General features: G+C 36.2%; 4 protein-coding genes, 1 non-coding gene and 3 pseudogenes across 5 annotated transcripts; 3 read left to right on the top strand and 5 right to left on the bottom strand.

Moving 5' to 3' along the window:
• Positions 1 to 1,499: 1,499 nt before the first annotated feature.
• On the bottom strand, positions 1,500 to 3,477 carry LOC104752647 (short-chain dehydrogenase/reductase 2-like). Its single transcript, XM_087477455.1, has 4 exons — positions 3,218 to 3,477; positions 2,530 to 2,788; positions 2,227 to 2,421; positions 1,500 to 2,144 (listed from the first exon to the last, which is right to left on the bottom strand). The coding sequence occupies exons 1-4, from the start codon at positions 3,310 to 3,312 to the stop codon at positions 1,749 to 1,751; spliced, it is 945 nt and encodes a 314-aa protein (XP_087333581.1). The 5' UTR covers positions 3,313 to 3,477; the 3' UTR covers positions 1,500 to 1,748.
• A 476-nt stretch (positions 3,478 to 3,953) lies between these two features.
• LOC147948895 (putative F-box protein At5g51000 pseudogene) lies at positions 3,954 to 5,457 on the top strand (annotated as a pseudogene).
• A 445-nt stretch (positions 5,458 to 5,902) lies between these two features.
• Positions 5,903 to 5,991, top strand: TRNAY-GUA (transfer RNA tyrosine (anticodon GUA)). The gene is given in 2 exon segments: positions 5,903 to 5,939; positions 5,956 to 5,991. It is a non-coding gene; the product is annotated as a tRNA-Tyr (tRNA).
• A 2,081-nt stretch (positions 5,992 to 8,072) lies between these two features.
• Positions 8,073 to 9,161, top strand: LOC104752668 (putative F-box protein At5g51000 pseudogene; annotated as a pseudogene).
• A 731-nt stretch (positions 9,162 to 9,892) lies between these two features.
• On the bottom strand, positions 9,893 to 12,198 carry LOC104725868 (pentatricopeptide repeat-containing protein At5g50990-like). Its single transcript, XM_010444616.3, has 2 exons — positions 11,963 to 12,198; positions 9,893 to 11,733 (listed from the first exon to the last, which is right to left on the bottom strand). The coding sequence occupies exons 1-2, from the start codon at positions 12,045 to 12,047 to the stop codon at positions 10,214 to 10,216; spliced, it is 1,605 nt and encodes a 534-aa protein (XP_010442918.1). The 5' UTR covers positions 12,048 to 12,198; the 3' UTR covers positions 9,893 to 10,213.
• Positions 12,199 to 12,254: 56 nt separating this feature from the next.
• On the bottom strand, positions 12,255 to 15,445 carry LOC104725878 (uncharacterized). The gene is made up of 8 exons (XM_019235375.2): positions 14,932 to 15,445; positions 14,525 to 14,837; positions 14,276 to 14,432; positions 14,138 to 14,182; positions 13,405 to 13,570; positions 12,918 to 13,282; positions 12,651 to 12,833; positions 12,255 to 12,572 (listed from the first exon to the last, which is right to left on the bottom strand). Exons 1-8 carry the CDS (start codon positions 15,115 to 15,117, stop codon positions 12,437 to 12,439), a joined length of 1,551 nt encoding a protein of 516 aa, XP_019090920.2. The 5' UTR covers positions 15,118 to 15,445; the 3' UTR covers positions 12,255 to 12,436.
• Positions 15,446 to 15,644: 199 nt separating this feature from the next.
• On the bottom strand, positions 15,645 to 16,213 carry LOC109125000 (thionin-like protein 2; annotated as a pseudogene).
• A 587-nt stretch (positions 16,214 to 16,800) lies between these two features.
• LOC104725885 (acid phosphatase 1) lies at positions 16,801 to 18,793 on the bottom strand. The gene is made up of 3 exons (XM_010444639.3): positions 17,862 to 18,793; positions 17,529 to 17,738; positions 16,801 to 17,200 (listed from the first exon to the last, which is right to left on the bottom strand). The coding sequence occupies exons 1-3, from the start codon at positions 18,152 to 18,154 to the stop codon at positions 17,023 to 17,025; spliced, it is 681 nt and encodes a 226-aa protein (XP_010442941.2). The 5' UTR covers positions 18,155 to 18,793; the 3' UTR covers positions 16,801 to 17,022.
• Between the last annotated feature and the right edge of the window lie 2,833 nt (positions 18,794 to 21,626).

Here is a 21,626-nt window from a genome sequence, read left to right on the forward strand (position 1 = left end):
ATGCACAAAAAAAAATCAAATCTCTCACTAAAAATAGAGTATGTGATACATTATGGCAAAAAATAATTTCAAAATTCAAAAACTCATTTTTTTAGATTTATGAAAAAATTCATAATATTTAGCAAGACTTCCTTATAATTTAGGAAGCTATTCCTAAAAAAATCAGAAATCTAAAAAATGGTGATTACCAAAACCAGAAAATCTTCCCCCACTGTACTCTGCCTCATCAACACTACTACCCAACTCTGACGAAGTACAAGTCGAAGAGCACATCACCATGAAGCACCAAGATTAAGAGGAAAAATAAATGAGTAATCAGTGAGAAATAGATGATGTAAGAAGAAAACATTAATCCAAGCTGCAATTTTGTTCTGAAGGAGGTCACTAAAACAATTCTCATGACAATAGTAGAGAACATCAAAAATTCCAATTGCAGTGATTCTGTATAAATTACAGACTTGTAAGGCATTTTGAAGAGTGAGAGCAATTGAGATTCCAACAAAACCACCTCTATGAAAATCACCAATGAGGACCTTGTCTTCACCGTTTCGCTAGCTGATAAACAATTAGCTATCACACACACAACAAACACAAATCAACGACCGTTCAAATCAAATAAACTAACAATTAAAATTATACCTTCACCACTATCCCTAGAAAAGCTTAATACTTGTAAAAGATTTCTTACTCTGCTCCTCCTCATCCGTCTCTGTTTCAATTCTTCATGTCTAACGCCTTCTTCACTTTACTCGCAGTTTTATGAAGTCAAAGATCTATGAAGCTTGTTACCTTGGACAGGAGCATCACCGTTGTTGCCTTGGACATGAGCATTGTCGGATCCAGATACATTGATGGCCTTGGAACGGCTATTGTTGTCGATCTCAATATGTAACTGGACAGATTCATCAACATCGAAGCTTCGGGAATCCTTAGATCTGATGGATGATTGGTGATTGAAGAGTTTGTCTCCGCCGTTAGAACTCACCGGAGAAAATGGAGTACGAAGATGGAGACTTTGGAGATAGAAAATAAAAGAGGCCAAGAACGAAATTGCAAAGACGTATCTAATTTTGAAATTTCTGTAATATAATTATATAAAACAATAACAATCTTATTATTCACAAATGCTACTTTTGGAAAATCTGAGCGTGTGCTAGTTTTGGAAGAAAAACTTAGAATGGTGCTATTTAAGGGTATTTCTCAACTATTTATTATAAATTAATTTTTTGTTTGAATGCAATTATTCATAACTCATAAGCTGAAAACGGGAAAAATCAAACTGAATCCTAACTAAACCGGAAATGAACACCCCAAACTTTTGAACTCTTGAGTTTTTTTATTTGGTTTTAATTCAATTCCATGTAGAACAAAAATAAAACCTATTATTGCATTGTTAATATGATCAAAGACTTCAACAAAACATAAAAAGTACTATATATTTGGAATTTAACATAATTGGTAAGAGCATTTTCATATCTGAATTTACAAAAAGCTGCTAATGAACATAAATAATTATTTTTCAAAGCCAAAGAATAGGGTCAATTATATCACTAAAAACATACTTATAAACTAAAAAATGACCACAATCACAAAAGCATACACCGAAAAAAAAAAGGGAAAAGAAGAGAAGAATCTAAAGATATTCATAAATCAATGTTTTATTTTTTTGCATATCAACTTTTGTATCTTGAGCAATCAAACTAAAAAAAAACTAACTTCAAAATCAACCCTTGTATATAACGTTCTCTTTAGAAATTGATCTCACGTCTCTCGGCAAAGAACTTTCCTGTGATAGCTTGATCAGGAAGCAATGCAAGCCATACTCCAGTGTCAGCTCCATCTTCTGCTGAGATGTTCCCTGCATAACCCGTCATTGCAGTTTTAACCCAACCGGGACAAAAACAGTTTGCATATATCTTCTCTCCATCTGGTCTCTCTGATAGTTCCTTAGCTAGTACTCTTGTGTACGCGTTGACCGCCATCTTTGAGACAGAATAGTCTGTGAAAGAATGTGGCCAACCTCCAGATTCCCATGTTCCTTCTTCCACTTGTTTCAAAAACTCCGAGACTGTTTCGTCAACGATTTCTTCTGTTAGAGAGTCCACATCCATAAGCTTCGCCCTCACGGCTTCATTCTCAAGTTTCTGTTGAAGAGAATTAGGTTAAAAAAGATTTTGTTGTTACACAATGTTAGACGAATAAAGACTGAGTTAGAGATGTATGTACACTGTGTCGGCCTTTTAATCTACCAAGCCTTGAGGTTACATTGACAATACGAGCACCTTGAGAAGCATGTCTCATCAATGGAATCATAGCTGTGATTATGTTCTTGGTGCCATAGTAGTTGGTAGATATAACCATATTTGAGAACTCAACCGAGTTACCTGATCCAACATTGTAGTTTACTCCTGCATTATTTATCTGCATGACCAAAAATATATTTCACATCATATCTCATCACGTGACAAGCCTATATATATCATCAAAATCAAATGTGATATGATTTAATGAACAAAGGAATCAACTTACTAAAACATCAATACATCCATATTTTTCTTTAATCCATTCGCAAAAATCTTGAATTGAGGAAGGGTCCAAGATATCGAGGCGGTGGAAATCAACATTGAATCCACCTTCTTGAAGGATCTTGGCGGCTTCGACGCCTACATTCTCGTCTCTAGATGTTAGGATAACTGTTAATCCATGTCCGGCCAATTGTCTCACCATTTCAAATCCTATCCCTCTATTTGCACCTGTTACCACCGCCACGGTTTCCGAAGTCCACCACCTAGTCAAAAATAAAACCAATTTTTGGTTGAGGATTAAAGTAAATAACTAAAATCACGTCCCGTATTCATAACATGCATGGATCAACTAAGTCTCTTAAAATCAGATGTACTATAAAAATTATTCAAACTTCCAACAAATACTAGTTATTAGAGATCACATATATTAGATAATCAAAATCATAGCATGCATTTTTCAACGATGAGTTATTATACCTTATACGATCACACTAGATTATCTTGCTTGATTAGAGCTAGACGAATTTGTTTCCTAATGATTGAAGGATATATACAAACATCTCTTATACACAAATTTCATAAAATAAGAACATATATAAGCGTGACAAAAAATATGTAAAATATGTCACCAAAATAATGAAATACCAAATATTTCTTTATAAGAAAATGAAGTTAAGAATTGAAGTAGATACCTCTGATGATCGGAGTATGGAATAGTACGAAGGAGGGAGATCTCTTGGAGTCTCTTGTCTCGTTTCTCTTTCGATTTATCTTTGCTTCCGACCATTCTTTCTCCTTTTTTTTTTTGTCTCTTTCAAGATTCTAAGTTTGTAATTTTTTTTCTTTCGATTTGAATTGTAGGAAGAGGAGGCACAAACACAAACAGCTTCGTCGTCGTTGTCATCTCCCTCTTTCAAAAGTTTCTTCTCATCATTTTTGTGGGTCAAAGGTCAATCCCTCCAATTTTTGCGCCAATTTTTTTGTAGCCTCTCATTTCATATTCATATGCTCCTATTTTTAGTCGTAGATTTATAGGAACATAATTTAGCTGGAGCCTAGAGTGAACCTTATACGAACCAAAGTTATGTATCCTTTGTTATTGTTTAATTTGATCGTTTGGTTTTAATTTATCGCGGTTTCGTGTGCTCAGTCTTATTAAAGAGTTTCAGTATGACTCACATCACATGCAGAATGTTATCGAACAGAATCTTGTATTTTGTAGTACTTGTGATCTCTGTGTTTTTTTTTTTTTTTTTTCTGTTTGTTAACATTTATTTATCTTTCTCTTATCTTTATATTTTTGTTAACGGGCTCCGTACATATTATTTTCTTTTTTCGTAATTTTTTTTTCCTTTTTATATATGAAAAAAGAGTCGTGTGTGCAAGTGCAAGCGTGAAAGGTGAAAACCCTAATCTCTGTTTGAAACAATGACGGTGATGTCCGATCATCCTCTGGATTTGGTAGAAGAGATACTCTCTAGGGTTCCAATAACATCTTTGAGAGCAGTGAGATCTACATGTAAACGATGGAATGATTCATCGAAAGATCCGAGCTTAACAAAGAAGTATTATGGTAAAGAAGCCAAGGAGGCTATGGCGGTCATGATATGTCATTGGAAGGCTTGTTTAATGAGCGTCAATTTCCATAACCACAAAGACTTGGTAGATTCATCTATAAAGCAAATAGGTAAACTCAGTCAAGTTAAAATATCTGAAGTGTATCATTGTGATGGCTTATTGTTATGCGTCACTGAGAAAGACTTGACCAGGCTCATGGTTTGGAACCCATATCTAGGTCAAATCAGGTGGATCCAACGTCCTAGAAACGAGTTCTTATTAATGATAGACAAGTTTGCTATAGGATACGACAGCAACAACAACCACAAAATCTTGAAGTTGCACTCCACATGGTCTCAATGTAAAGTATGAAATCTACGACTTTAAGTCTAGCTCATGGAGGTTTCTTGGTGTCACTACTGACCATTATAAATGTCGCCCAGGTGTTAACTTGAAAGGAAATACTTACTTAATTGCCATGAGAAGTTTGAAAGAGACGAAGAATGTTTAGTCTGTTTTGATTTCACAAGTGAGACATTTGGACCGCGTCTCCCTCTTCCATTTCACTCTGTTCCTAGGGATGATGTACAGCTATCTGTTGTTAGAGAAGAAAAGTGTAGGTTTGTGTCATACGATCGTCTCTGTTACATAGGAAGTGTGGATAAGACACTGAAGCATCAAGAAGGTTCGACTCAAGGATTACTCCACCTGCACGTGAGAAGCACATGTCGTGGGTGTTAGTAAATAGTCACAACTGGAGGGGTAAAAGGGTCTTCAGCTTTTAGTCTCCGTATCTTCTTCTTCCTCTTTATTCTCTTGTTACGATGGTGTTGAGAGAGTCACGAGTTTGTTAGAGTTGTAACAGAAGAGCGAGAGCGTGACGAGAGAGTTAGAGAGAGAGAGAGAGGTTGATTGGGTTGGTGAGTGAGAAAGCTTGAGAGTGGTTCCAAGTGTAATCCGGTGAGAGATTGTAATGATCATAGCTCAAGTTTGAGCCAAGTTATAGCTTGCAGTGTTTTTTCATAAGTGGAATACATATGAATTTGGAATATGGATTACAACTAAGATTGAGCACAATATAGTGTCGTGGAGGAACTTTTCAAAAATTGAGCACAATATGCCGTTGACTGACATATATCGGTTTCTATATGGGAGTTTCTTCGTCGACGAGAAGAAGAAAGCAGCAATGTTTATTTATGCAGACAAAAAAGCGTGGATGAACTACAAAGCTTACATGGTTGGTGAGAATGGATACTACAAAGAAGTGGATCTTAGAGAAAACAAAAGTTGGATACTTATGTGCTCTTATGTTCCAAGTTCGGTGCAAATCTCCAGTATATGCAAGAGGCAAAAGACGACAAAAAGAAAGAGATGATATATTAGTCTATTATATAGTTTACATCAAATACCTTTTTCATTCATACATATATCTTAAGCGTACGCGTTCTCATCTTTTTGAACAAGACTGTTCAATTATTTTTGTTTCTAAATATATTTTTTTCCTGTATCAATGAACTTTCATGGTTTTCATGGTTCTTAAACAGAATCTAGCTTGTATTTGTGGTTGTGATCTTGAGAATTACGTCCATACTCCTCAAGTTCTCTTTTTGTGATTATATATGTATCACATGTTAAAGCCAAATTAAAGGCCTAAAACTCTCTTTGCATCTGGATATAACCTGAGATGTTGTTTAAATACAAAGACTAAAACTGAGACTTTCATTTCATCAATGTATCTTGACCTCTCTACCAATACAGTTCGTATAAACTATAAAGAAATATGATGTTATATTTAAAATTTGTTGAAGACTTGCAACAAACCGACCTTAGCTCAGTTGGTAGAGCGGAAGACTGTAGTTGTTTACAACAGATAATCTTTAGGTCGCTGGTTCGATTCCGGCAGGTCGGATATTTTTTCTCTCATTTTTATGTTTTTTTAACAATTATACCTTCTGATCTAATAAGACACATAACTGCCACCTGAGTAGGATAAAATGATAATCACCAATTCTATTTATTCCAAATTAGTCCTAAAAATTTTAAATTCTCAAAATCAACCTCCCAAAACTTCCAACAATAAGACCACATCTAAGATATTTTACTATTTAGAATGTTGTATCTGATCATCAAATCAATGTACCATAAAAAAAACTGAAACCTGTGCTTTAAAAGTTCTAGCCGTGTTTGGTTTCTTTAAAGTACATCGACTGGGGAAACTTCAAAGCTTACATGGTCGGAGAGGGTGGACACTACAAAGAAGTGGATCTCGGTGAAACTATATATATGTGATGTGAGCCTATGTGTTCTCCTTATGTTCCAAGTTCGGTGCAGATCCAATAAAGCTCCAGTACTTGCAAGATGCAAAAGAGAACTTTCTTTTTTGTCAACAAACACTCCATTAAATTAAGTTATAAGGTTTGGGTACTCCATACTAGAGAGAACATGATACAATTAACTAACTAATTTACATAGGAGGAAACATAACCAAAAATATGTTGCTTAAACAAGTGCACCACACCCGGATCAAACTACAACAAAAGAGATAACAAGCAAGAAAGGTAATAGAAATGAGATCCACCAAGGTAAAAGAGAATTATTAGTATATTTATTATATAATTCACAAAAATACCTTTTCAGTTATTTATGTTTTCTTCTCTTCCCTCGTGTGTTCTTCTCATGATGTCCTTTTGAACAAGACTGGTATGTTATTTCCATGTAGTTATAGGTTTTGCTGATCAGAAACTAAACTTCGAATTTACAATTACCTGATTTGCTCCATGAACAGAATCTTGTATTATTTTTTTTTTAACCAAACATTAATTAGAAAATAACTAGCCCAACCCGAAGGGAAAGAGTTTACAAAAAATGTTTTGGAAACTAAAGATCTCGAAGAACGAGCTAGACAATTAATTGTCCTTACATTTGAAGTACGCGAAATCCTGGCAAGAGTGAAAGGAGGGTAGAAATGAACGAAGCCATCCGAAATCGTCCAGCAAATTAGAGAAGACGGGCCATTTGTCAGGGGATTGCACCATCGCGACTAGCTCTGCACTAGCTCTACAGAATCTTCTGTTTGTAGTTGTGATTTTTTTTTTTGTTAACGGTTTACCTACATATTATTTTATTTTTTAGTAAATTTTCTTGTACTTTTTATATAAAAATAAAAAGACTCGTGTGTGCAAGTGCAAGCGTGAAAGCTGAAAACCCTAATCTCTATTTGAAATAAGCAAGAAATCTAATAGAAATAGTGAGATCCACCAAGGTAAAAGAGAATTATTAGTATATTTATTATATAGTTAACAAAAATACCTTTTCATTCATTTATGTTTTCTTCTCTTCCCTCATGTGTTCTTCTCATGATGCCCTTTTGAACAAGACTGGTATGTTAGTATGTTACTTCTATGTAGTTAAAGGTTTTGCTGATCAGAAACTAAATTTGGAGTTTACAATTACCTACATATTATTTTATTTTTTCATAAATTTTTTTTTACTTTTTATATTAAAAAAAGCAGTGTTCGAAAAAGCGTTCTAGGCGTCCGCCTCTGCCCCGTCTAGGCGCTAGGCGCTATAGCACCGCCTAGACGACCGCTTTGACCGCCTAAAATTGTAGTATCATCATTTTAGTGTATTTTTAAAATTTTAATTGCACAAATTTAAAATATTTAAAGTTTACTTCTATAAACATAATTATAAATGTTTAATATGTTATTTAAAATGAATTAAAATAATATTTTTATTTATTTTTCTGTTTTTGATTTAATATTTTTATTATTTTTATATATATTTTGTATATAATATCAGATATATAATAGTTTATAATGTAAACGCCTAAACCGCCTAAAACCGTCTAAATTCCGATTAGGCGTTCTAGGCGCTAGGCGTTGCATCACCGCCTAGTTAACGCCTAGCGCTTTCTTGAACACTGAAAAAAAGACTCGTGTGTGCAAGTGCAAGGGTGAAAGCTGAAAACCCTAATCTCTATTTGAAACAATGACGGCGATGTCCGATCTTCCTCTGGATTTAGTAGAAGAGATACTCTCTAGGGTTCCAATAATATCTTTGAGAGCAGTGAGATCTACATGTAAACGATGGAATAATTTATCGAAAGATCCGAGCTTAACAAAGAAGTATTATGGTAAAGAAGCCAAGGAGGCTATGGCGGTCATGATATGTCATTCAAAGGCTTGTTTAATGAACGTCAATCTCCATAACCACAAAGACTTGGTAGATTCATCTATAAAGCAAATAGGTAAACTCAATCAAGTTAAAATATCTGAAGTGTATCATTGTGATGGCTTATTGTTATGCGTCACTGAGAAAGACTGGAGGCTCGTGGTTTGGAACCCATATTTGGGTCAAATCAGGTGGATCCAACGTCCTAGAAATGAGTTCGGATTAGTAGTAGACACGTTTGCTATAGGATACGACAGCAACAACAACCACAAAATCTTGAAGTTGCATCACCCACGGTCTCATGAAAAGTATGAAATCTACGATTTTAAGTGTAGCTCATGGAGGTTTCTTGGTGTCACTACCGACCGTTATAAATGTCGCCCGGGTGTTAACTTGAAAGGAAATACTTACTTAATTGCCACGAGAAGTCTGAAAGAGACGACTGAAGAATTTTTAGTCTGTTTTGGTTTCACAAGTGAGACATTTGGACCGCGTCTCCCTCTTCCATTTCACTCTGTTCCTATAGATGATGTACAGCTATCTGTTGTTGGAGAAGAAAAGCTTGCAGTGTTATTTCATAAGTGGAATATATATGAAATTGGAATATGGATTACAACTAAGATTGATCATAATATAGTGTCTTGGAGGAACTTTTTAAAAATTGAGCACAATATGCCGTTGGCTGACATATATCAGTGTCTATATGGGAGTTTCTTCGTCGACGAGAAGAAGAAAGCAGCAATGTTCTTTTATGTAGACACAAAAGCGTCGACGAAATACAAAGCTTACGTGGTTGGTGAGAATGGATACTACAAAGAAGTGGATCTTAGAGAAAACAAAAGTTGGAAACTTATGTGCTCTTATGTTCCAAGCTCGGTGCAAATCTCCAGTAAGGTTTTCCAGTAGTTGCAAGAGGCAAAAGACAAAAAGAAAGAGATGATATAGTAGTCTATTATATAGTTAACATCAAATACCTTTTCATTCATTTATGTTTTTTTTGCTTCCCTCAAGTGTTCTCATGTCTTTTTGAACAAAGATTGGCCAATCATTTCTGTTTCTTTTTTCTTCTTTTTTCTGTATCAATGAACTTTCAGGGTTTTCATAGTTCTTGAACAGTATCTCGTATTTGTCCTTGTGATCTTGAGAATTACATCCATTATGTTAAAGCCAAAGGCCCAAAACTATCTGACATCTCGACTGATGTTATACCAAGACTAAAATTGAGACTTCCATCAATTAATATGTGTCCTCTTCATATTGCATGTGAATCCAGGAATCAGCTTTCGCATAGTATTATGATGTTGAAAATATTTGTCAACATTCATTGTAGTTACAACAAATTTTGATATTAGAGTTTTGTTTTTAAGAGAAGGAAGGAATTGAGTTTTTCCAACAAGATGTTGCAAATACCTCCTTTTGTATAAACAACCATAAAGGAATATAATAATATAATATAAAAAGTAGTTGAATATATATAACAATCCGACCTTAGCTCAGTTGGCAGAGCGGAAGACTGTAATTGATTGAAACAGATAATCTTTAGGTCGCTGGTTCGATTCCGGCAGGTCGGATTTTTTTTTAACCCAATTAAAATAAATTTTTATTTTTTACCCCTATACCCTCCGATCCAGGAGACATAACTGCCAAATGAGTAGGATGTAATGGTAAATCACCAGTTTAACTACACTAATTATTCCAAATTGGTCCTAAAACTTTTAAATTCCCAACATCATCAACCTCCCAAAACTTTCAACAGAGACCAAAACGATGATATTCAAAGATATTTCAGAATGTATCTGATTATTCAGCTCCATGTCTTCAAGACAATGTACCATAAAACCTGAAACTGTGCTTTAAAAGTTCCAGCCGTGTTTGGTTTCTTGATCGTTCCCCTTTTACGAGTTTGCGAACAAAGAATGCAGATAAAAATAGCGTTTGTAGCCTATATATATCTTTTTTTACCAATAATCTCTGCAAGAACACAAGCCATCTTCAAACCTATGAAACCGTATCCGATCCCGCATTATAATCACTCTATTCAACAACTTCGACACTTGTTTTATCCAGTTGTGGCAATCACTGCACATCCGTATATTCTTCTGTATTCTGATTTCTGACCCTGGACTACTCTTCAATATCACATACGCCAACGCGAGCTTTTCACTGTGGTAATTCAAGTTCTCTTCTTTCTCTTCTTCAGAGACATCCATCAACACCAAATCAGTGTCAGACACAAACCCTTCAGACTTAGTTCTCTGTATCAAACTTTCTAATACTTTGTATATAGCCTTTGTTTCTATATGAGATGTATCTCCTGCCTTAAACCGATGTATCACACCTCCAAACTCCACCCAACTCTTTCCTTTGGCTTTACGGATTCCTTCCTTAGTCATCAACTCTCTGACCTTCTGAGCGCTTTCCCATTTCTTAGTGGAGCTGTAGATGTTCGAAAGCAACACATAGTCTCCACTCTTTGCCTTTGAAAGGTTCTGTATAGCGATTTCTCCTAGCTCATGATTCTTGTAAGTTCTGGAGGAACTAAGAAGAGACCTCCATATCACCACATCTGGCTCTATCGGCATTGACGCTATCAACTCATACGCTTCTTTGACCCGTCCTGCTCTGCCTAACAGATCAACCATAGCACCGTAGTGCTCTAACTTTGGCTGTATGGAAAACCGCTGACTCATTAGACCAAAGTACTCTTTCCCTTCTTCAAGCAAACCGCAATGGCTACACGCTGTTAGAATCCCAAGAAATGTTATTGAGTCTGGTGAAACATGTTCAGCTTCCATCTCTGAAAACACTCTGATTGCTTCTGTGGCTAGTCCATGAGTAGCAAAACCAGTGATCATCGCGTTCCAAATCGACACATCGCTCCGTTTAACACTATAGAAAACCTCCCTCGAAGTTTCTATATCTCCACACTTTGCATACACGTCAACAAGTGCAGAAGACAATATTGTATTAAGTTCGATCCCGGCATCAATCATCAGAGAATGCACCCACTTTGCATGGTGTAGATCTCCAAGACGGGCACAAGCAGCTAAAGCAGAAGCGAAACTGAACTTATTCGGTTTAATATCCGAAAACCTAAGCATAACCTTAAGAGTTTTCAAAGCTTCTTCGTACTGAACATTTCTAACATAACCACCAATCATCAAGTTCCAAGTAATCACATTCTGATCAGTAGCGTTACGAAGAACCTTCTTAGCCAAACCGTGCTCTCCGATTTTCATAAGACTCTCAATGATTAGGTTCGTGTTACAAATACCAGGAGACAAAGAGAGGAACCAAAGAAGAAGCCGGCGAGCAAAATATGAACGGTTGCAGCGTCTGTAAGCTGCAACCATGGAGACAAGAAGAGATGGATATGTTCCATACCCAAGTTTAAAGATCTGAGCATGTGCTTGAAGAACGCATTTGGAATTTGAAGGAGCTTTGCATGATTCAAGAACTTGTTTCAATATCCGATGATCTACAAGCAAAAGCATGAAACTTTATAGCGTGAATTGCAGCGACAAATCGAATCATCAAATCTTAGTCACCAAATAGTCCCAAATTACAAAAAGAGAGAAACTTTTTACACGAACTAACCCAAAAAGCTATGTAAACACCATCAAACTGGAGATTGATGATAATTAGAAAACCCCCAGATATGGAATCTACAGAAATGTGGGATTCGGATACAAAGAAGAAACTTTTACCAGTGAGGGTTGAAGCGGAAGATGAGGAGAGAGAGGTGACGCAGAATCTTCTGATTCCGGAGACGTTAATGGAGATTCTTTTCATCTCTCTTAAACGGTTAAACCCTTTCGCTCTCACATGGAGGAGGACAGCTAAAATCTCAAATTAGAGCGATTTAGAATTTGGAAGTTTCTTCTTCTATGTTTTCACTAAAAAGGTTGAGTTTTTATTACGTTTTTTTTTTGTTCTTTCTTTCTGAAGTAAAAGTACACTGTACTTGGTTAAATCAATACTTACTTTGTGAAATCACGATTTAAATAAACGAATCATTTATAAAATTGAATGTAAAACCTTTTATTGAATCCACATGTAAATGATGTTTATGTCTAAAACTAAGAATTGGTATGATGACTGATAAAATATTACGCCACCCTGAACCTGTATCCTCAGTTAATAAGAAATGAGGAACAAAGACATGCTAGAGGTCAAAAGTTTCATGAGATCTTGTGCAGACCAATGTTGAGATCAGAAGATATTGAGATGAGAAGTGGCTGAGAGTAATGCCATTCCGCTTTAAACACTCGTTTCTGATGCGCTTTTATTGATTGTGTCGGCTTACGAGCATTGTACCTATACCACAAGTGAATCAAATCACAATCCAATGTAAAAGCATGATCTTTATTTAACCCAAATGAACAGAGATGTTACCTGATGTCAAAAACATGGATGACCGGGTCGACTGAGCCAGAGGTTATGTATAAACCCTCAGGAGACCAAGACTGGTTTATTAAAGCTGATTGTGACTCACTGCTGTCTTGCTTCCACCCAAACGAATGGAGTTCGGTTTTCCTTAACCTGATATCAAACAGTCGAAGCTGTTTCTCTGGTTCCCTGACATTACAATGTCGACAATCTTTTGTTAATGAAAACTCTAGCAAAAATGAAAATCATATTTGACAAGTTAGTTCTTCTTACCCTGACTGAACCATGAAAAGATTGAAGTCACAAGGATTGGAGAGAACACTCATGCACTTATAGTCTATTTGATGCTTGTAGTCTGCTCTACCAACTTGAACATCAAACCCACATATTCTCTTGTCTGCACCAACTGATAAAACAACATTCTTGTTCCTCATCCCGTCCACTCCCATTACAGCAGCTGAATGTAGATTCCTGTGTAAAGTTTTCGACTTCCATTTGTTTTCTTCATCATCACTCTCGTTCCATAGTACAACAGCATGATCACTTCCCCCGGTGACAAAGCATGTATTTTCCCAAGGCATGAACTTTATGTTGTTGATGATCCCTTTTACGTGAGGCTTATTCTCCAGGAAAGTAACCTTCACCAACACAAAAAGAAAAGTACATCCTAGTTTGAGATACTCTCCAAAAGCAAAATACTAGTCTGTTGTGTTGTCTATGTCTTTTCTTTATCAACTAATGTGGTGCAGGAACATCTTACCCCGCGTGTCTTGTTCAAATTTAGGATTGATATCTGAGAATCACCATCGTCTGCTGTGTATACAGAGAAAAGGGTGTTCCCAGATGGGTGCCAGGCCATATCTTCTGCCCATCTCCTTTGTTTTCGAGACATACAGTCAGTGGTACTAAGCAATGATGCAGCCAATCTGCCAATTAAATGGACCGCAAATCAATAGAAGATATCAAAAGAGATATATTCCCTACATGAAAAGACACAAGCTCTCTCAATCAGGTTTACATAGTTTCTTCCTAATTTTGATGAAACATTTAAATTTTGAATCTCTATCTAGATAGAGCTGGGGATCTATAACAAATTGGTACATTTGCTACATGCGTTCTGTTAACTAAATATACTAACCCTTTCTAACAAACCTATTCCATTTGTTTAATCCTTGTGTTTAGTATAGAAACAATAAAGACAACAAAAAGAACACCCAGTTATCTAACAAGCAGTTTTGATAGGCAAAGATACTAAGCCGTTAGTTTTTCTTCTTTCCATCTCAACTTTAAGCAAGGGGCAGGGTTTGAGGTTCTTATGTCAATACATCTAATTCTATTCAAATCTGAGGCCATAAATCTAAAGATCAATCCTTAATACAAATAGCTACAAATAGCTTCTCTGTACTAAATCTCACTTTCAATAAGATGCTAGTCTCAAACTAATATCACTACGATACACTGACACAAGGGAACAAAGTGGGAGAAACACTCACCTTCCAGGCTGCAGTTGCCATAAACTGACCATTCCATCCAGAGAACTTAATGATACAAGAAAACAGAACGACAGATTAGATTACAGAACCCATTTTTTTAATCCCAACAGCAGACTAATGAGTCTTGTAGTCTTGTACCTTGTTGCAAACAGCTGTTCATTTACAGGACACAGAATCAAGCTTCTTAATTTCCTCTTGTGCTGACTAGAGATCTGATTGCTGGTATGACACTTGATTGTAGTTGGTGAAGAATTTCTAGCTATCAACCGAATCAATTCTTTGTGCTCCTTTTGCTCTGCAATAACAAAGACACAACAAAACCAGTCAACATTAAAAAAAGCCTCAAATATATTACAAGAAAAAAACTAATGTTCAAGAAGTGCTTACTAAATTTTCTCTTCGTCCCTCTATCTTTAACATTTGGACTATCACGAGATGGTTCAGATCTTTGCTTAACAACAACAGTCTTAGCCTTGGAAACACTATTAGTACTACTACTTCTAGGATGATCAGAGCTATCACAGGGCCTTAAAGTCTTGCTAGGTGATGGAGATGGATAGTCTTCTTCACTCACATTCCTCAAAGTCTTCAATGGTTTATCATCTTTCTTAACACTATTAGATGGAATTGAAGAAACGTCTCCACGAAGTTGAGCTAACTTAGCTTTTGAATTCTGCAAACTCTTCTCTGCTTCAATAAGCTGAAGAAACCCACTAATCAATCAAATCACAAAAAGCAAAATAAAAGCGAAAGAATTGTAAACTTTGAGGAGGGGGAGAGAGAGAGAGAGAGACCTTGGTTTGGTAATTAGATATGTGATGGTTGATACGATCGATTTCATTAGAACGATGCTCTACTAAAGCGACAAGGACTTCTTCTTGCTCTTCTCTGCAAGACACATTAGCTTCTTCTTCTTCTTCTTCTTCTTCTTCTTCTATGAGTTTGGGTTTCTTATTAGCGTTCACGGGAAGCTCGCTCATTTTCTGATTTCCAAAACTCGTTGGGTGGGATTGGTTCTTGTGCCAAAGACAAAATGGGATCTGATCGTCTCTGTCTGATTTCAGCAGAAATGTGCTTTTTGTTTAGAGACTCTCACGTGGAGATTGAAAGAACACTATATTTAGAAAGAAAATAAAAAATAAAAAAAGGTATGAAAAAGTTTTAGATATGAAAATAAAGTAAAATAAAATAGCCTAATTATAGAGTGAACGGAGGATTAAATAACACATGAGTCATAAACCGCCGGCAGAATTCTCCCGGAGAATTACCCGAAAATCATCGTTTGCTGCGATTAGTAATACTAGAAAATGCTACAAAATTAAATTAAGCTAATGCATTTATTTATGTGTTATATTGCATGAACGATACAGGGATGATTAGATTCTCTTCTCGTAATACAGCTTTTGTTTGATCCTGCAGTTGGTATCAGTTGATTTTTTTTCTCTAATTTAGCTTTTTATTTTCCTTTTATATCAATTAATTTTCTTTGTAACACAAATATATAGAATTGCAAGAAAAAAATTCTTTAGATTTATATATTAAATTGATACAAAACGAATAGTTTTTATTTTTTTTTATTTAGACATAAAGAATAATACTAATATCACTTCTCACATTTCTTGGTACACTTGTTTGAGCATGATTCCACACAAGCTGATACTCTTTTCACATCTGTTCATAACACACAAACACCAACCAAAACCATTAAACATTATGTCAATTAAAATACATAATATCAAAATCTCAACTACATCTATGGTTATCCATTTGAAGAATAAGAAAAATAAAGGGAAAATACTTACTCAGATTTTGGAGGGAAGAATGAGAAACACAATGAGATGCACAACCGAGTTTGCAGAAATATTCAGAACCATGAACTTTTTTGGAAGAAAGAGATGGTGGTAGAAGACATGTTTTCACACACTTAAATGGACATTTCAAAAACGCTGGAAACTTTGACCCAGCTTTACATTCCTTAAGACAAATCGGATAACATCACTCAAATGGGACAGCCTCTGTTTGAGTCAAAAGGTTCCCTATCATCATGACTACTGTTACAACAACCAACATTGCCACTCTTTTGCCCTCCATTTCTTTTCTCTCTTAGCTAGATGATACAACTTTTTTTCTTTTTTTCCTAAATAATGAAAGTGTTGTTTTGTAAGTTGTGAATGTTGTTTGTGTTAACATGGTCTGTTTATATAGTGAACTAGTGGTTGTGTAATTATGTGTATTAGTACAATCATTTCCTTATTGAACCAAAAAATTAGGTCGTAATCTCTGATTTGTGATAACAACATATAGTAGGAAATCATATTTACATTAATTACTTTCGTTTAGGATTCTGAGATCTCTATAAAATTGATAATGATGATCTGAATATACATGTTTATATTGGACACAATAAGAAAAATTATTTATAGATTGTTTTGTTTAGGATTTGGAGATCTTTATCTAATTAATTAGGGAATTGATAATGATGATACTGATCGAGTATATATTAACATATATACTAGTATGTTTATGTATGTAATTAATAAGCAAGCAAAATATGTTATGACTTTTGTTCTTTGAGAGTTTTTAATCAACAAATACTATCCATATTCCTATCCCGTGCCCACAAATAATATTCATACTTTCTGAACTAAACCAGTAAACCAATCTTTACTCCAATGTATCGGTTTTTTTCAATTATAAGAAAAGGAAGGCAATGTCATCGCAAGTGTTGCCTTCCTCTGTCATTAGTACATTTAATTGCTGGACAAGTAACAAGCGAAAGCAATCCAACTTTTAAAACACTTTGATTGCTCTAATAGTTCTATACAATTTTTCGAAATGTTTTATATACGTTCCTCAAATAAAGCTCTCTTGTCTTCACACACTCTTCAGGGGATATAATACATTGGATTAGCAAGTTTGAAGGATCGTTGAGACATGGAGGTACCCAACAAATCACTCCATTGATCACCTGAATTGCCTCTAATCCTGTATCCCTCTTTCACCATCTCATCTCTCTTCTCAGATTTGTATAGTGTCGCCATCTTGTGCTGTTCCTCTGGAGATCTGCACATTACATAAAACGCCAAAGAAATAAACAAAAGATCGCAAATGCCAATGAACTAATGCAAACTTTGTATGAAACTGACGATCGTATGTTCTCTAAAACCATCTCCAGAGATCAAAACTAGCATCAACCTTTGCATAACAAACTAACTCATTGCAAGACCTAAGAAACATTTACACTTCAAAGCTATCTCCACAGATCAAAACTAGCATTAACCATTGCAAAACAAACTAAACTCATTGCAGGACCTAGAGAACATCTATACTTAAAAGTTAAAATCCAAGAGCTACAATATCGTTTCTACGAGTAAGGTTTGGTTGTTATTACCTGAGGATAAGCTTGTCCCAGTTCTGGAAACCAGCATTGATGAGGTTTTCAACAGTAACAAGCCTGTGACTCTCTTTCCTCCCTGTAAGCAAGAAAACTTTGTACCCCAAATCAACCACTCTTTGGTAAAGCTTCAAGCTTGGTGCTATAGCTGGTGCCACTCCTCTCTCTACCCATTTATCAAACTCCGAGTGATCAAAAAGCTCCAACCTACAAAAAGAAAAACACCCAAAACAGAACCAACAAATCAAGTTATTATTATTCTAACCACATGAACGAACACACAACAAACATACATAAACAGAACCAAGTATGAGATAAAAAGTTGTATACCCAAAGCCATGATCAATGTAATAAGGAAGATTAGACAAGAGGGTCTCATCGATATCGAAAACCCAAATATCTTTGCCGTCGCCGGAGAATTCGACGCTGTTGGCAAAGATCAAAGCTTCCTCAGAGACTCTCTCCAAATCGGTAGCGTAGCCTTTACCCATGACGTAGTTCTTCACGTAATCGGCACACTCAGCCGGAATCGATTTCCACGGGGCGAGATTGTTCATCTCCGCCGCGAATCTCCAGGTCGTGCAATGCAAATCGACATCTTCTTCGGCAGCTTTCTTGTGCATGCTCTCGATTTCGGATGGGTACTCGAGAATCGAATCATCGGAGAAGGAGAATCAGATAAATCTTCATCGGAGAATTAGAAAACCCAATCGAAAAAATACGAAATTTGGGGGTTTCTGAGATGAAATTGAGAAACTTGAGTCGAAAATTAGGGTTTATATTTAGATGGCAAAATCGGAGAAAGGAATCAGAACAAATTCGAAATCCAAAGAGAAGGGAACAAATTTTTAATAGTTTCAAAACTTGGATTAAATGGGAATGTATCGTATGAAAGAAGAAAGATTTGATTTTTGATTTTTAATTTTCAATGGGAGAAATGAAAATTAAAATCGGAAGAGTGCTCTGTTTCATTTAAGACAGTGGAGGAGAGATTGTCAAAAGACAGGTCCGGTCGGTGACGTGTATGAAAAGAAAGACCAAAAAGTATTAAAAATTCACAAATTAATTAAAAGAGGAATCTGTTGCTTTCGGGTTCGGATCTTAAAAGTGAAATGCAATTGGGTAGATCCGAATATCCGTTGATGGTACATGCAACTATCCAAGTGGTTCATTTGATGGTGTAAGTAATGCCTTTTTTTTGTCGTTGTTATATCTCACCTGGCAACTGACGTGATATTAAGATTTGGATACATTATTATTACACATTTGGTTTGGTTTAGTGTCTAATTTATAGAACCATAGGGCTTTAATTTATTTTCAAGAATCAAGATCGATGCTGCTGGTCATGTATTAAGTATTATGTTTATAGACTTTAATAAGTTATTTTAAAGTTTTCCAAGTATTAAAATCATTCCAAAATACTACTAATATTTTTCCAATGAAAGTGAAGTCAAACTCTGATTTTGAGTTTTTGACAGTTTAAAAACATACAAAAAATTCCACAAACTCCTATGAAATTTGGATAGATCACATTAATCTAAACGAACTTGCACGCACGCTAAGCTACGCCTGCCTACGCGTGAATACAGTGTTAATGCCTTAATGGAATTGATTGTTAGTTACGTTTAAGTATTTTTAAACCAATAACGTGCTTTATACGGACTAATAATTTATTGTTAACCGTGTTATGATCAAAACTTGTCTAATTCCTCCTTTGTCAATAAACACTGTTTAACATGTTTAAATTTTTAAATCTCTCCTTGACATAAAAGAGCTTTATATTTGTTTCATTTAAGTTATTTTGACATGTTTACTTCTCGGACAAGACAACAAATGTTCTGACTCATTCAATCATTTAAAAACAAACTAATTAGCACATACTATTATGAGCCAGGGCTCATCATCTATGTAATTAACATAAACATGTTGTATATTTGGGTTATTTCCATACTTTGGTATTAGATTAAATATTGTACTTGTATATAAGGCTTCGCCTACACAACTTGAAAAATAAGAAAACCTTTTATACCGAATAAGGTTTTTGACATGGTATCAGAGCAAACCTAAAATTTTAGGTTCTTCGATCCTCTATACCCATACCTCTTAAAGCTTAAATTCTTTGTTTCATTTCTTCTTTCTTGACCTTAGTATACTCGATCATTCTGTCGGTATACATATCTTAAATCATGTCAGAAGAAGACTCTGCTTCTAAGATGAGTTCATCTCTATCTTCCGGATCCAAGGCACGGGTTGAATCGGCACGGCGTCGGATCGATCCATATGATCTCTCTGCAGGAGATAATCCCGGGTCTGTGATATCACAACCGCAACTTCGTGGCCCTAACTATGATGAGTGGGCGATGAACCTTCGACTTGCTTTACGGGCAAGAAAGAAATTTGGTTTTGTGGATGGTACTATCCCTAAACCTAATGATGATTCCGATGATCTTGAAGACTGGTGGGCAAATAATGCCATGGTGGTTTCTTGGATCAGACTCACGGTGGCACCGGATTTGAGCAGCTCTTTGTCTCATCATGAAATTGCTCATGACCTATGGTCTCAAATACAAAAGCGATTTTCTGTTAAGAATGGACAGAGAGTACAACGGATTAAGACTGAATTGGCCAATTGTCAGCAAAAAGGATCCGCTGTTGAAGCATATTATGGGACGCTGACCAAGCTATGGACGAGTCTTGCGGATTTTCAACGTGCCAAGACGGTTGAAGAAATTGCTAAGGAACGGGAAGAAGATAAGCTGCATCAATTCTTGATGGGGCTTGATGAGAGTCTGTTTGGAGCTGTCAAGTCTTCTCTTCTCTCCCGTGATCCACTTCCGTCGGTTGATGAGGCATATCAGGTTGTATCACAAGATGAGGAATCTAAGCGTGCTAGTCGATTGTTGGAAACACAGAATGAAGGAGCTAGTTTTGCTGTTCAAAGTGCTCCTCGTATGGCTGTGTCATCACCATTACGTGATCCGTCTGCGTTATGTACGAGTTGTGGGCGAAAAGGACATTTAGCTGATCATTGCTTTCGCAAGATCGGTTATCCATGGTGGTGGGGCGATCGGCCACGTTCTAAACTTCCACCTATTCTGCCTGGTGGTTCTAATCCTTCTGCTGTCGATCGTCGGGTGACTACTCTTCCTCCAAAGCGTGTTGAGACGTCACAAGTTCATCATGTCGCGACTTCCTCACCAGCATTTGTGGACTCAACATCGATCACGGAGGCAGATCGTTTGGGCTTTAGTGGTTTGAGTGATCAAGAGTGGAAAAAGCTAAAGGAGATGCTCAATACAAGGAAAGCTAGTACTAATGATCATCTCTCGGGTAAGTTTTTCATTGAATCTTGGATCATTGACACCGGTGCATCGAATCACATGACGGGTAGTCTTGACTTTCTATCGGATGTTTGTGATATGGCACCAATGTTCATAAAATTGCCGGATGGTCGGTTCACTATTTCGACTAAGCAAGGGACAGTTTCACTTGGGTCTCATCTTCGGTTACTGAATGTGTTTTTTGTTGATGGATTGAAATGTCATCTTATATCGGTTTCTCAGTTAACTAGAGATAGGAGCTGTATCTTTCAGATATCTGATAAGATTTGTATTGTTCAGGACCGCATCACACAGACGGTGATTGGAGCGGGTGAACAGGACAATGGTCTGTATTTTTATCGAGGGATGGCCTCTGCAGCGGTAACACGAGCTTTGGATCACCAACCTAAGGATGTATGGCACCGTCGTTTGGGACACCCCTCATCTACGACCATGGAGCTGATGCAGTTTTCTGATTCTAGTAGTAGTAGTAATGTTTTTGATTCCAAAACATGTGACGTTTGTATTCGTTCCAAGCAAACACGAGACTCTTTTCCTTTGAGCAATAATAAAACTTCTTCGGTTTTTGATCTAGTTCATTGTGATTTATGGGGTCCGTATCGGACAACGGCAATCTGTGGTTCTCGATTTTTTCTCACCATTGTTGATGATTATTCTCGTGCTGTGTGGCTGTATCTCTTGCCAAACAAGTCTCATACTGCCTCTACTCTGCGCGATTACATTTCTATGGTTGAACGACAGTTCGCCAAGCAAG

Source organism: Camelina sativa, chromosome 2 (genome assembly GCF_030686135.1).
Source record: "Camelina sativa cultivar CO46 ecotype springtype chromosome 2, ASM3068613v1".
In the NCBI taxonomy this organism is placed as follows: domain Eukaryota; kingdom Viridiplantae; phylum Streptophyta; class Magnoliopsida; order Brassicales; family Brassicaceae; genus Camelina; species Camelina sativa.

Excerpts from the sequence above, each read along its gene's own strand:
- LOC104752647 (XM_087477455.1), bottom strand. The coding sequence starts at position 3,312 with ATGGTCGGAAGCAAAGATAAATCGAAAGAGAAACGAGACAAGAGACTC. Across the intron at positions 2,789-3,217 it reads CCATACTCCGATCATCAGAG|GTGGTGGACTTCGGAAACCG; the intron begins GTATCTACTTCA and ends ATTTTTGACTAG. Across the intron at positions 2,145-2,226 it reads GATTAAAAGGCCGACACAGT|AAACTTGAGAATGAAGCCGT; the intron begins GTACATACATCT and ends TCTCTTCAACAG.
- LOC104725868 (XM_010444616.3), bottom strand. The coding sequence starts at position 12,047 with ATGAAAAGAATCTCCATTAACGTCTCCGGAATCAGAAGATTCTGCGTC. Across the intron at positions 11,734-11,962 it reads TTCCGCTTCAACCCTCACTG|ATCATCGGATATTGAAACAA; the intron begins GTAAAAGTTTCT and ends TTTTGCTTGTAG.
- LOC104725878 (XM_019235375.2), bottom strand. The coding sequence starts at position 15,117 with ATGAGCGAGCTTCCCGTGAACGCTAATAAGAAACCCAAACTCATAGAA. Across the intron at positions 14,183-14,275 it reads GAACAGCTGTTTGCAACAAG|TTCTCTGGATGGAATGGTCA; the intron begins GTACAAGACTAC and ends TGTATCATTAAG. Across the intron at positions 12,573-12,650 it reads ATCCATGTTTTTGACATCAG|GTACAATGCTCGTAAGCCGA; the intron begins GTAACATCTCTG and ends CTTGTGGTATAG.
- LOC104725885 (XM_010444639.3), bottom strand. The coding sequence starts at position 18,154 with ATGCACAAGAAAGCTGCCGAAGAAGATGTCGATTTGCATTGCACGACC. Across the intron at positions 17,739-17,861 it reads TACATTGATCATGGCTTTGG|GTTGGAGCTTTTTGATCACT; the intron begins GTATACAACTTT and ends TTCTTTTTGTAG. Across the intron at positions 17,201-17,528 it reads TGGGACAAGCTTATCCTCAG|ATCTCCAGAGGAACAGCACA; the intron begins GTAATAACAACC and ends TGTAATGTGCAG.